Source organism: Rattus norvegicus, chromosome 3 (assembly GCF_021556685.1).
Source record: "Rattus norvegicus strain SHRSP/BbbUtx chromosome 3, alternate assembly SHRSP_T2T, whole genome shotgun sequence".
Lineage (NCBI taxonomy): Eukaryota > Metazoa > Chordata > Mammalia > Rodentia > Muridae > Rattus > Rattus norvegicus.
Window position 1 is genome coordinate 119,826,921 of NC_141536.1, and position 13,376 is coordinate 119,840,296.

The following is a 13,376-nucleotide window of genomic DNA, read 5'->3' on the forward strand; positions in this document are numbered from 1 at the left end:
CGCCTCCCAGGCGCGTGGCTTCCTTAAACAGAAGCGCGTCATAGGCGCGCCAAAAAAGAACTTCGAGCGAGGTCGGAGTTTACCCTGTGGTGTTGTGCCGGGCCTTCGCCGCCCTGCGTCTCGCCTCGGGCGACTCCGAAGACGGAATGTCTGCGTAACCCTGCGTGGGACTGCGTACCGCCTATGGCTCTGTGGCTGGCTGGGAGACTCGGGGGACTCCTGAAAGTAGGACGCGAGAAAAACGCGGCGAGAATGAAGTCAGGGATTGCGGGGGGCTTTTCTCAGGCTGCTTCCCTATGTAGTTGTTGGAAGTGCCTCCGTTCTCAGTATGTTATCCTATTGGATCGATGTGGAACGTAGTGTTGCGATGGAATGTCTCATCCTGAAGACGTATCTCAGTGCTATTGCAAGCAACCTTAATTTTTATTAGCTTGCATACTTGGGGACCTTTTATTAATTGAATCATCGGAAGGTTAGAACAGGCTCTCCTAACGAATTGCACCAGTGTATGAATATCAGTAGTTTGTAACTATGGGATAGGAATTTCTAAGTGGAATTATTTTCTTTAGAACAGTTTTAGGACAGCTTGCCACAGAAAGTAATACAACGAAGATTGAGCTATGATGTTTCCCTAGTAACTCGTACTGCAAACAGGTTCAAGTTACCTTGATTACTTTCTTGGTGGTTCATTGAAAACTGGTGCTGAATAAACGTCTGTGGTGTACCTTAATTGCGATGGCATTTAAAAAAATTAAGAGCGCAACACATAAGGTTTATACTGTAGTATGGAACTTTGCAGACTTATGTGCTAGTCTTAAGCACAGTACAGTAATTTCCCCCTCTTTACACTGTTAATACATTTTTTTTTGTTGTTAATACATTTCTTAGAAGTGCTGTTGACTCTCAGAAGACATGAGTGGTGCATACAGAGGCAGAGGTTTTGGACGAGGACGATTCCAAAACTGGAAAAGAGGAAGAGGTGGTGGGAACTTCTCAGGAAGGTGGAGAGACAGAACTGACCTGAGTAAAGCTGCAGGAAATCATGCTTCTGGTAAATGCAGTCAGGGATCAATTTGTTTTCTCTCAGGAAAGAAACTACTCAAGGGCCGTAGATGGCTGAGTAGGTAAGGGGAGGACCCTCAGTTAGGTGCCTAGAACCCATATGATGGAAGGGGAGAACTGAATCCACAAGCTGCCCTCTGTCTTCCACATAGGCACTATGGCATGTTTGGTCCCACAAGTGGGCACAGGCAACACAATGTAAAAAAATAAATAAATAAATAAAAATAAAACACACACACACACACACATATCCCTACTACTAATCATGCCTAGTAGACAGCAGGACAGTTTAACTCAAACTTAAAGTTTGAAAGTTAATATTTATAATTCTTGTTGAAACATCTAACTTAGAGTCTATTAATAGACTCTTGTAAAAGGAGAAACTAGTTGTTGGGAAGACAGAATGATGCTTTGTCTTTTACTAACATCGTAGTTTACTTCCTCAGAACAAGCCTCACAACCTTTACTTCAACAGTCAACATTGGATCAGTTTATACCGTATAAGGGCTGGAAGCTTTACTTCTCTGAAGGTAAGAGTTAAAGAACCACGAGTTGTCTGTTCCTCTTTGGATACTACAATTCATGTTCCCTTGGTTCACTTGACTTTCTGCTACATGCCTTTCGCACTTCCAAACATTTGTTTGGATGTTGGTACTATATAATGTATCAGGAAAACAGGAACTGATGAATGTTATACAAGGAATTAGACATATATATGTGGAAGACTCAACATATATATGTGGAAGAGCAATCTGATTCCTGTGACTGAGGGAGAACAAATCATAAATGCCAAAGTTATCAGAAGTTGGGACCTCAAAAGCGGAGGTCCAGCAACAGTGTCATTTCATTGCTGGGTGCCTTCCAAAGCTGTGCTTTATCACTCTGAAGGCATCCTACTTTGTGGTGAGACCATGGATGAATGAAGCTGATTGACCCTAGTAACTGAGGATGGATCAGATGTTCTGGAGGCTAGAACTATAGCTGTTCTGTGCAGTAGCAGAGATGCTGCAGAACAAGGGGCCGGGGAAATGGCTCAGAAGTTAAGCATGCTTGCTGTTCTAGAGAGCCTGAGCTTGCTTCCAAAAGGAAGCTCACTGTGAAACTGGTTTTGACCTCTGTATGCATGGCCTCCTCCCACACCTCTCTCTCCATACACACTTAAAATTAAATTAAAAAAGAATGAAAATAAGGGTAGTTTCTTGCCACCTTCCAGACCTTCCAGTATCTCCAATTGACTGAACCTACGAACTTGGACAAAGACAGCATTCAGACAGCAGGAAATAGAGTAATAGGCTTCTTACCAAGAATTAAAAGGCTCTTGATGTTTATAAAGTATGGAGATGTTGTCTTATGGTCTCTACATGTTTATCATATCTCTTATGAGGTGTGGTTTTGTTCTTGCTTTTATTTGTAGCTGTGGGTTTCTCTCCAGTATACTGCAGTGCTTGTAGTCAAGGGTCCTGTCTTGTGATAGACTTTCAGTGTTCATTCTGTGAATTAATTCTTTTCACTCACTATTAATTTGATAGCTGTGTTTCATAGAAGATCCTTTGTTCCTTTGGGATACATTAGCCACCAACATTTTCATCATCCCCTTTAGTAGCTAGCTCAGACCACTGTAAAGTGATTTTTTTAGATTACTAAAGGTGGAATTCAAGGGATACCTTGCTTAAAATTGACCCAGCTGCATTTCATTAGAGAGTTTCTATGAGAGAGAAATTTAAAGATACTATACAACTTTGTAAAAGTATTAAAACGTAGCATTATAATTTTAAAATCACAGTTAAGCTTTGGCCTGTCTCCAGATCTTTGGAAGTAATTGCCCTAGTAGACTCTACTTTACAGAGATAGTGATTGTCTTTAGCTCCGTTCGTGTACGTGGCTTCACATTCCTTACACTTGAATAAGATATTTCAATTGCTATACCCTTTGAGGAGTCTGAGACTCAGAAGGTTTCTCAGATATTTGGACTTTTATATATCTTTAGGTTGTTCAGACACTAGGTTTTTTGTTTTTTGGTTTGTTTTTTTTTTTTTTTTTTTTTTAGAATCTCAAGTATTCTTACCGGTATTTATCCAAATGCAAGCACACTATGAAATAAGTAAGGAGGAAAAATTGATGGGGTCTCTAGGGCTCTGTCTCAGCAAATAAAATAGTTCCATCCATGATTCTTGGTGCTAATGCTCAGTTTGTTGGATTAGTTTACAGTAATAACTCTCCTCTTACTGAGAAGATCCAAGCATTTGAGAAATTTTTCACAAGGCATATCGACTTATATGATAAGGTAAGTGCTTTCTTTCTTTTTTTTTTTTTTTAAAGATTTTATTTATTTATTATATATAAGTACACTGTAGCTGTCTTCAGATACACCAGAAGAGGGCATCAGATCTCTTTACAGATGGTTGTGAGCCACCATGTGGTTGCTGGGAATTGAACTCAGGACCTCTGGAAGAGCAGTTGGTGCTCTTAACCGCTGAGCCATCTCTCCAGCCCAGGTAAGTGCTTTCTATAATGACTGTGGCAGTCTGCCTGTATGTGACAGCTAACTGGGCAGTATGCTTGAGGAGCTAGTGAGCACGAGCACTGTAGTTGGGGAAGGGTTATAGATATCAACGTCAGAAGTTGGTTAACTGTGTGTAAAGATATTCATAATATTACAGCTATGTAATAAGACAGTTATTACCGTGTGACTAGTGCATATTTTCTGAAGTATATACTAATGATAGTTGACTCAAGAAAGCAGTTGTTATGTATTAATTTTAATCTTTTATAGGATGAAATAGAAAGAAAGGGAAGCATCTTGGTGGATTTTAAAGAACTGACAAAAGACAATGAAATAACTAACTTGATACCAGATATAGAAAATGCACTAAGAGATGCCCCTGAGAAAACACTGGCATGTATGGGACTGGCAATACATCAGGTAAATTTGGCCAAAGTGTTAAAAGGAGATATCATACTGTTTGTACTTCTTGGAAGGTACTTAGCCTTTGCTAACAGATGACGGTTAAGAGTTTAAGGTTGCATTTTCCCCTTAAGAGGTAGCAAGCTCAGTCTATGTACAATTTACCCCAATTAGTTTCATTTCATTAAAGATAGAGAAGTCATACTTCCTCTTTGAGGAGGTATCTGATTTCATAGAAAATATAAAACAGGCATGGAGTTAGGAACTTGGAGCAAAAGGACTTATGAGAGAGATAGTTTTTTGGGCATTGGGAAAATCACTTATTTCCCCCAGAGTCCCATATGTAAACTGGAAGTGACAGTATGTTCTGTGCTTTGTCAGTTGTTCTCAGGGATAAACGCACAGCTTGTGAAAGCACCCACATAAGTGCTTCAAGGTAAAGGGAAGCAGATCCTAGGGCAGGCACCTTGGCTGCTGCAGAGGCTGGGGCACAGTGGAAGGCCAGAGGAAGATGGGGCTTATGATAGGTCTTAAGGGGATATGTAGAATCTGGACACAGTGGGGAAGTTAGGATATCCAAGTGCGGCCAACAGATCATAACACAATTATGTGTACTGCTAGGAACCCTGAACTGACACTCTTGCTTCTTGTCTTCAGATTCATCCAGGCTATTATTTCTCTAGTCAGATAACCACATCATCTCTTTACTCTAACGTGCACAATTCCTTTCCATCCTTCCTGCCCGGGCTTAGGCTAAGATATGCCCTACAGAATTTTCCTAGTGGAATCCTGTGTGTAATGGCTTAGGGGGCTATTATTTTATGTGTATGAGTGTTTTGTTCATATGTATGTATGTGCCGTGTGTGACTAGAAAGGGTCATTAGTTCCTCTAGAACTGGACTTATGCATGGTTTTTGAGTCACCATGCTGGGAACTGAACCTTGGTCCTTTACAAGAACAGCAAGTATTCTTAACTGCTTAGTTGTCTCCCCAGTCCCTACTGTAAAGTTTTTTAATGCTAAGTTTATTTGGGACAAAAGTAGTAAGTAAGTGGGGATGCTGAAGTTTCTGGTACAGAAAACCCCAAGTAAAACAGTCTACTGCAAAATAAATAGTCATAATCAAAGATTAGCCTTTTAAATGACTATCAAGGTACTATTTATTTGTTTCTGGGCTGTTCATAAACTTTGGGTTCTATAAGAATTTTGCTTAAAGAATATTTTTCAATTTTCAACTAAGGTATTAACTAAGGACCTTGAAAGGCACGCAGCTGAATTACAAGCTCAAGAGGGGTTGTGTAATGGTGGAGGAACCATGGTAAATGTGCCACATATTTATGCGAGGTGAGAAATGCGGTACTAAGTTTTCTCAATAACCTTTTGATTATTGTGCAAACAAATGGACCTCATTGTGAAATTTATATATGTATATAAAATGTTACTTTGTTTTAATTTTCCTCAAATCCCACACTGGCTTTTCTTTCTTCCCTCTCAGCATTTGGGAGGACCCCTCCCTCCCCTTAGACAATCCCCACATCTCTTTTCATAGCACAGAGACTATTACCCTCTCTTGTTTTTTCTTTTATCTTCCTTGAGACTTGTCTGCAACTCTCAAGACTTTCTAAGTTCCTGTCCTCTGTGTGTCTGAATTTCATATCAGTGAGCAAGCATGCAGTGTGTGTATTTCTGTCTCACATATTTTGCTTAATGAAATGATCTCCAACTCTATCCATTTTCATGTGTCATAATTTTATTCTCGTTTACAGTTTGTTAAGATTCCATTATGTACCTTACCTGTTAGAGATATCTAGGCTAGTTCCTTACCTTGGCTGTTGTGAATAGTGTGCAATAAATGTAAGTGTACGAGTTTCTGGTGTACGCACTCAGAATCCGTCAGGTATCCTCAGTAGTGCTATAGCTGAGTCATTTGATAATTGGGATCTCCAGATTGATTACCAGTTCACAATCCTTCAGCAATGTATAAGGAATCCTGACAGATAATCGTTCAGACTGAGATGAAATCTCAAAGCAGTTTTAATTTGCATTTCTTTGATGTCGAATGACATCAAAATCTTTCCAAGTATCTTTTGGTCATTGTATCGCTTCCCTCGTGAACTATATTCACTGTGTTCGTTCTTGCTCGCATTATTTAGAGGAGTGGGAAGTGTTTAAGAACAAGAACCTAGGGTTACTGAGACATTCCATGGATGAGAGGTGCTGCCATTGAGCCTGATGATCTGGACTCAATCTCCAGAACCCATATAGTGGAGTTGTCTTCTGACCGCCACGTGTCTGCTGTGGTATACCCACAAAACAGTAAATGCCAAAACCACCACCACCAAAAAAAAAGCAAAGCCAGATTATATATATGAGGATGTCAGTTTATATATACAAGGAAGCCAGTGTTCCTTGCTGATTTGATACCATAATCAAATCAGCCTGCCTGACATTATTCAAAGATATCATACAATTAACGTTTTTCTACTCAAGCTGATTTCCTGACCTGAAAACTTTTGTGAAGATTTGAACTTGTCAAGACTACTGTGTAGATGTAATAATTCATGGAGTGTGCCTTGTTAAATTCTTAGATTTACATTGACACAGAGAATAAATATTCTCCAGTTTATCTTTGTAGTATATTCAGTTTTTTAAAATACTTTAAACTTCAGAGTTTCATTTTTCTCTACCAACATTTTAGAAGATATTTTGTAACAGTGCACACCATTAGTCCCAGAAAGCACAGATAGGTGGATTTCTGAGTTCAAAAATTGGAAACCCATAGCATTTTCCTTTTGGAATATTTTTTTATTTTTGGTTTTTGAGACGAGCTTCTCTGTAGGCCTGGCTGTCCTAGAACTTGCTCTGTAGACCAACCTGGCCTCAACCTCAGAAAACTGCCTGCCTCTTACTCCCATGTGTTGGGATTATAGGTGAGCACCACCACTCTTCCTTTTCTTTAAAGGGAAGTTCTCTCACGTTTCCCCTAGACAGCAATATATGGGAGTTACCATTTTTCATTTTTAATAAAATTTAACTTGTGAGGTTTCTGATATACAGAGGGATGAATTCCGTAGCTGTGCCTAAAAGGAACTTGTGAAAATATGACTCGCTGTACATTGTAGGCTTATGGAGAGACACATTCTTGTTTTATTTTTAGAGTGTACAACTATGAGCCCTTAACACACCTCAAGAACATCCGAGCAACTTGCTATGGGAAGTACATCTCTATAAGAGGGACAGTGGTTCGAGTCAGTAACATAAAGCCTCTGTGCACCAAAATGGCTTTTCAGTGTGCTGCATGTGGAGAGATTCAGAGCTTTCCTCTTCCGGATGGAAAATACAATCTTCCAACAAAGGTGATATGTTCTTTAATTGACCATATCTTTTGTCTTCTTTACCGAGAAGGCACATCAGCTTACAGAAAATTTACCAGTGCTTTTGAACAGAGCTGTAGCAGAGCAAACAGCCATACACATGAACTCAACACCACCAGACTTCATTATCTCTCATGATTACCTGGTATAGAAGGCTGGAAGAACCCTCACCCGGGTCATTCTTCCTCTGTGTCTCTGTGGAGTTACCATTACAAAATAGATCTGGTAGAGTGAGGTGTCCCACCTTTCTCGTGTTTGGTTTTGGCTTTTCATACACATTATCAAAGTTCAGAGTTTATAGTCTATTCATGACTATTGACAACTGTTGTGGAAAGAGATCAGTTGGTAGGCAGAATGCTGTCTGTCAACTGACTCCTGCTCCTGATAGGGAGTTAGACTGTTGCATATATGATAACAGTACGTTAAGCTTATAAATGCATCTTGAGGTTCAAACACCAAAAACAAACAAACAAACAAAAAAACCAAAACACACAAAAAAACCAAACTGACATAGGAAAACTTGAATGTACATGGTGAGAGGTGAGAAGTACTTGTCAAGTGACTATACCACACAAACAGTGAAGGGGCGTGTATGTGTGTCTTAGTTAAGGTTTGTTGCTGTGAAGAGACACCACAACCATGGCAACTCTTATAAATGAAAACATTTAGTTGGGACTAGCTTACAGTTTGAGAGGTTTAGTCCATCATCATCATGGTGAGAAACACGGCATCCAGGCAGACACAGTGCTAGAGAAGCTGCTAAGAATTCTACGTCTTGATCTGTATGCAGCAGAAGGAAACCCGAGCCACACTGGGCATATCTTGAGTGTAAGAGACCTCAAAGCCCGCCTCCACAGTGACATTCTTCCTCCAACAAGGCTATACCTCCTAGTAGTGCCTCTCTCCCTGGCCAAGCACTCAAACACGAATCTGGGGGATCTTCCTATTTATAACACCACAGGGAGCTAGAGGGGAGCTGAGGGTTAATGAAGATCCTTAGGGAAAGGCTTTTCAGAAGTAGAAGATTGGGTCAAAGCCTATGTCTGGAAGGAGGTGGTACAGTCAAGGAGCCAAGAACTGGGAGACTGCCTGGGACAGAGGAAGCAATGAGTGCATGATACGGAGGTAAGCGGGGATCTTTGGCTACTCATAGCAAGGGAAATACAGAGGATGAGAGGGGTCAGCTACAACAGGACCAAGAATGATAGCCAAAGAGTGTAGCAAGAAGTGGGAGAGGTTATAACTGAGTTTTCTTAACATATGATCATGGCTTGCCAGAAGCTGAACGTAAATGTCTTCTGTTGCAGTGTCCTGTGCCTGCGTGTCGAGGGAGGTCATTTACGCCATTGCGCAGTTCTCCTCTCACTGTCACAATGGACTGGCAGTTGATCAAGTAAGCACTCGGACTGAAATAAGAGAGAGGCTCTCATTCTGCTGAGTAAATCTGTGATGGCAGTGATTACTGATGAGTCTGTGCTTTCAAACGGTAATTGCCTCTTTGAAGTTGATTGGTTACTGGATTCTAGAAAGAGTGCTGCTATCCCCTCTCGTTGCTGCTGAGAAGTGTTCGTTTTCTATCTAAATGATGTCATTAGGTGCCCATCCCATGATGCACTGTAGTATTGAGGTTTTAGATAAAGGACCACTTAGAAGTGGACTATTTGATGATAGGCTCTCGTTTTCTGTCCAGCGTGTTACACCATTTATTGGCTTGTTTGACTTGTTTTAAAGGTCAGGTATTATTTTTGTATTTTTTAAAGATTTTTTTATGTATAGATGTCTATGTGAATGTATGCAGTCAGTGTGAGTGCCCATGGAGGTCAGAAGAGGGGCATCTAAGGGCAGAAGAAGCACATCAGCCTGGAGCTGTGTTACAGGCAGTTCACCAGTTCAGGGAAGCAAACTTGGGTCCTCTAGTAGAGCAGTGAGTGCTTTTAACCATTGAGGCCTCCAGCCTTATTTAGATTTTTTCATCCAGTAATTCTAGGTTTTCTTGATAATATGTCTATGTCCATAAACCATCCCTTTAAAAAAGAAAAAAAAAAAAAGACTTTTACAGCTCGCGAGTCAGGTTTGTGTCATTTCCCCTGCTCTTAGTCTTAGTGGGAGGTCTGATTTATTCTGTCGCTCATTCCTTTTATGGTGCTGGACGCTTCTGCCCCACCTTATAATCTCTTCATTTGTGCAGTTATGGAGTGGTGAAGGAGTACTGTTATCCTCATGGCCCACGGCACTTTCTGTCCGGAGTTGTCTTTAGCTGTCCTGTATACTGTCCACGATTCTCTTTAGCCTTCCTGTCAGATGCAGCCCCTAGATTACCCGTTGCCTTTTGTTTGCCATACTTTCATTTTTCTGCATGCTTTCTAAATTAGAGTGGCTTTTTGTTATGTCATTTCTACAGACACCTGCTTCGTGGTTACGGTATTGAGATAGTAATTTTGTAACAATGTATGTCTATGTGATCTTGCCCCAACTCTTCCTTAGCCTTTTCAAAATTGCTTCAAAAATGGGGTGAGTTGTTTGGAGAGGTGGGATCATCTCTGCTGCTCTCTGTGAGTTGGAAGTTCCCCTCCTCAGGCCTTCCTGAGTAGATGGCGAGTTCTGGTTATTCTGATTGTTCTTGAATTGGTTTGGGCTTCTCAAAGGCTGGAACGAGGCAGCTCTATTCTGGAGTTGAAATAGCCTCATGGATATTTTAGCTCTTCTCTCAGAAGGGATTTGTCCATTTCTATAGGACAGTGCTCTTACTGCCCGTTGGTAAATTTTATTCTTTCCCTACTGGACTGCCCACGTCAAAGAAATTCTAAACACTTATTTCTGTACTGTCCATTGCTTCCAGCCATCCCCATCCCCATCCTTCCCTAACACACACCCCCACCCCCCACCCCCATTTTTTGAGAGCCTCTTGAGACTCCGCTGAGAACCTGGGTTGCTACTTCTCTATGCCCTTTCTCAACGGCTGTCTCTCAACAGTGATGTGTTAGCTTTTTTCTCTGTGTAAGATATGTATTTATCTGAGTAATTAAAGAAATTGCTTGTGAGTTTTGTTTGCCCGCTCTGGACTTTATTTTGCTTTTCTTGCCACTATTTGTTTTTAGAAAGAGTGAGTCCTATTCGTTAGTTTTTGAGGAGTGCTGGGTAAATGAATACACACATTTATTCTGCCATCCTGAATTGGAAACTGCTAATGTGATTTTTTTATATTTTATATTTTATATTGAACTCCTTACAAACCCACCTGCCTTCATCTAGAACAGCATTATACAGATCCTGAGTTGAAGAAACAACTGTATGTAAGATATATTCTAACTGAAAACTTTGGTATGCCTTAGAATCCAGGAGCTGATGTCTGATGCACAGAGAGAAGCTGGTCGGATCCCTCGAACCATAGAATGTGAACTTGTTCATGATCTTGTAGATAGCTGTGTCCCAGGAGATACGGTGACTGTTACTGGAATTGTCAAAGTTTCAAATAGTGAAGAAGGTATGCTGTAACTCTTCTCATGCCCTTTCTCAACCGCTATCTCTCAACAGTGATGTGTTAGCTTTTTTCTGTGAATAAGATACTCCCGCATCTCAAATAATTTAGGAAATGCCTTGTTCCTTATGTATGATAAAGTATTTGGTGGCTCATGCTTGAAATTCCATTCCTAGTCAATTATTGTATGTGAAATGAAAACAATACTTAATCTTTTGAATTTACAGGTTCTCGATCTAAGAATGATAAGTGCATGTTCCTTTTGTACATTGAAGCAAACTCTGTTAGCAACAGCAAAGGACAGAAAGCCCAGACTGCAGAGGATGGTTGCAAGCATGGAACACTGATGGAGTTCTCCCTTAAAGACCTGTATGCCATCCAAGAGATCCAGGCTGAAGAGAACCTGCTCAAGCTCATTGTCAAGTATGTATTAGTCACCGGGAGCTTCCTAGGGATATGCTTGTCAGCTTGCCCTGTTACTGGTCAAAAAATCTAGACAGAATGGTTGGCTAACCAGTCTGTAAGCCAAATCTAGCTTGCTGTCTTGTTTTAGGACCTGTAAAAGTTTATGTTTATGAATGGTTAAAAAAAATGAAGAGTACTTCATAACATAAAATCATACAAAATGCTGTCATATGACATTTGGTGTCTGAGTAAGCTTTGAGGGACAGAACCACCTTCAGTCACTTACACTGTGGTGGCAGTGAGTAGCAACAACAGAACCATACACGTGGCAACGGGTATTTATACTGACGCCTTTTCAGAAAAAAGCGGTATCTGGTGTAAAAGAAGACAAGTTTGTCATAATATAGTATGCTTTGGTATCCTGACAGTTTGGGGATAATTTTGAAATAATGGGGAAAATCATGAGACTGAATTTAACACATCAGCAGCGGTGAAGAAAGAAGACTTGGAATGTGTTCTGTGGGGAAGTTGGTCTTGCCATGCTCCCTTTTTCCAAGGCCTTTGAGTTACTTGAGTTCTTGTCCTTAAACTCTTCAGACTTCCCCCCAAATAGCCATCCCGACTTACTCTGTGATAGCTAGTGCTGTGATCGGGTCAGCATATGTAAGCTACATAGGAATTGTCTGTTGTCTGAACGGGTGCCCAAGGAGCAGCCATGACACCTCGTCCTTCTTACTGCTTATAAGTGAAGTTACCTCTAGCAGCCCTTTGGCCCTGGTCACCAGTTTGCCTTTCTCCCTTCTGTCTTCTTGTTTGTGATTTCATCATCCAAAGTAGTTTTTCAGGGTCCTTCACTTTATCTAGAAGATTGGCAAATGAGGCAGACTTTTTTTTAATATTTGGTGAAACACCCACACCTGATTCGTTTGCCTGTTGTTAGTAGCTGCCCTCTACATTACAAGTTGATTACTTAAGCCTGAGTCTATATAGTCTACAAGGCTGAAATTATTTATATCCTGGACCTTTAAAAAAGTTCATTGACCAATACGAGATGAGAAAACAGAGAAGTATTAGAATTACCAATATATGACAAGTTTAGACATGTTATATGACATGTTTCAGTTTAGATTTGTTTAGAAGCAGTGAATTGATTCAGTGCCTTTTATTTGGGAGAAGAGCTTAGAAATAGCAGGAAGGCAGGAGTATTACAGAGAAGGGATAGCAGGCTGCAGTGCTCTAATGAGCAGGTGGTTACCATTAGCTGCCTCCTGGGCCTAGATTGGAGGACTAGCCCAGCACTTCTGTTTTGTCTACTGACGATGCTTTTGTAGCCATGAAAGAGTCTGTGATAGACTTTGAGGTGATTGGCAGGGTGTGACTGGCCATTAGCCTAGAACATCGTTAAGATGAGTTCCAAGGGGCACCAGTCTCTGTTTATATTTATTAAAAAGGGAGAAAGATTCATAGTTTATTCTTTGTTTCTACCCTATCCATTTTTTATTTGTTCCTTGTTTACAAAATGTATGTATTCATAAATCAAATTTGTGTGTACACACACGTGTACATGAAAATGTGTGCATGCATTATGTTGACAACCAAGTATGTTCCTTGTGATTCTGTTGGTTAGTATCTTATGTTTTGGGCCTGTCTCAGTGAACCTGGAGTGTAGAGGTTGACTGGGCCAGGCCATGAGCCCCAGGTCTCCTTCTGTCTTCACCTTCCAGTGTTAGAATTCCAGTTTACCACTCTCCCTGGCTTTTTACATGGGTGCTAGGAGTCTGAGATCCTTATGGTTTCAGAGCTAATACTCTGCAGGCCGAGCTGTCTCTCCAACCCTTGTAGATTTATTCACATTCTTAATGTGACTCTTGAATTGAACTGAAGTGGAATGAAATCGTATACCACCTTCAAATAACAATGTTTGTGGTGAGCTCATGTATTAGTGTTCTCTTTCAGTGACTTTACTGTACAGCTCTCAAGATGTCTGTTCAAATAAAACACATAACTAAGAATGCAGAAGACCTGATGATGGTGCATTTTAATGTTAGTTCTGTCAGATCAGCTGTAGATTGAGTTACTTTAAGATGGTTTGAAAGCACTCCCTTGAAGCATGGATTTTAAAGCATTCTTCCCTTTATAGAATAAATAAGATT

At 40.5% G+C, this 13,376-nt stretch overlaps 1 protein-coding gene across 5 annotated transcripts in view; it reads left to right on the plus strand.

Moving 5' to 3' along the window:
- The first annotated feature begins 46 nt into the window (after positions 1–46).
- The window catches only part of Mcm8 (minichromosome maintenance 8 homologous recombination repair factor), a 30,199-nt gene continuing 16,869 nt past the window's right edge, over positions 47–13,376 (plus strand). Inside the window, exons 1-10 of one of the 5 annotated variants that reach the window (XM_087650977.1) lie at positions 47–225; positions 889–1,051; positions 1,509–1,592; positions 3,264–3,346; positions 3,836–3,985; positions 5,207–5,310; positions 7,124–7,322; positions 8,648–8,826; positions 10,673–10,824; positions 11,094–11,241. In XM_087650977.1, the coding sequence (XP_087507103.1) occupies positions 10,686–10,824; positions 11,094–11,241 (287 nt within the window). In that variant the 5' untranslated portion in view covers positions 47–225; positions 889–1,051; positions 1,509–1,592; ... (4 more) ...; positions 8,648–8,826; positions 10,673–10,685. 5 annotated transcript variants of the gene reach the window in all.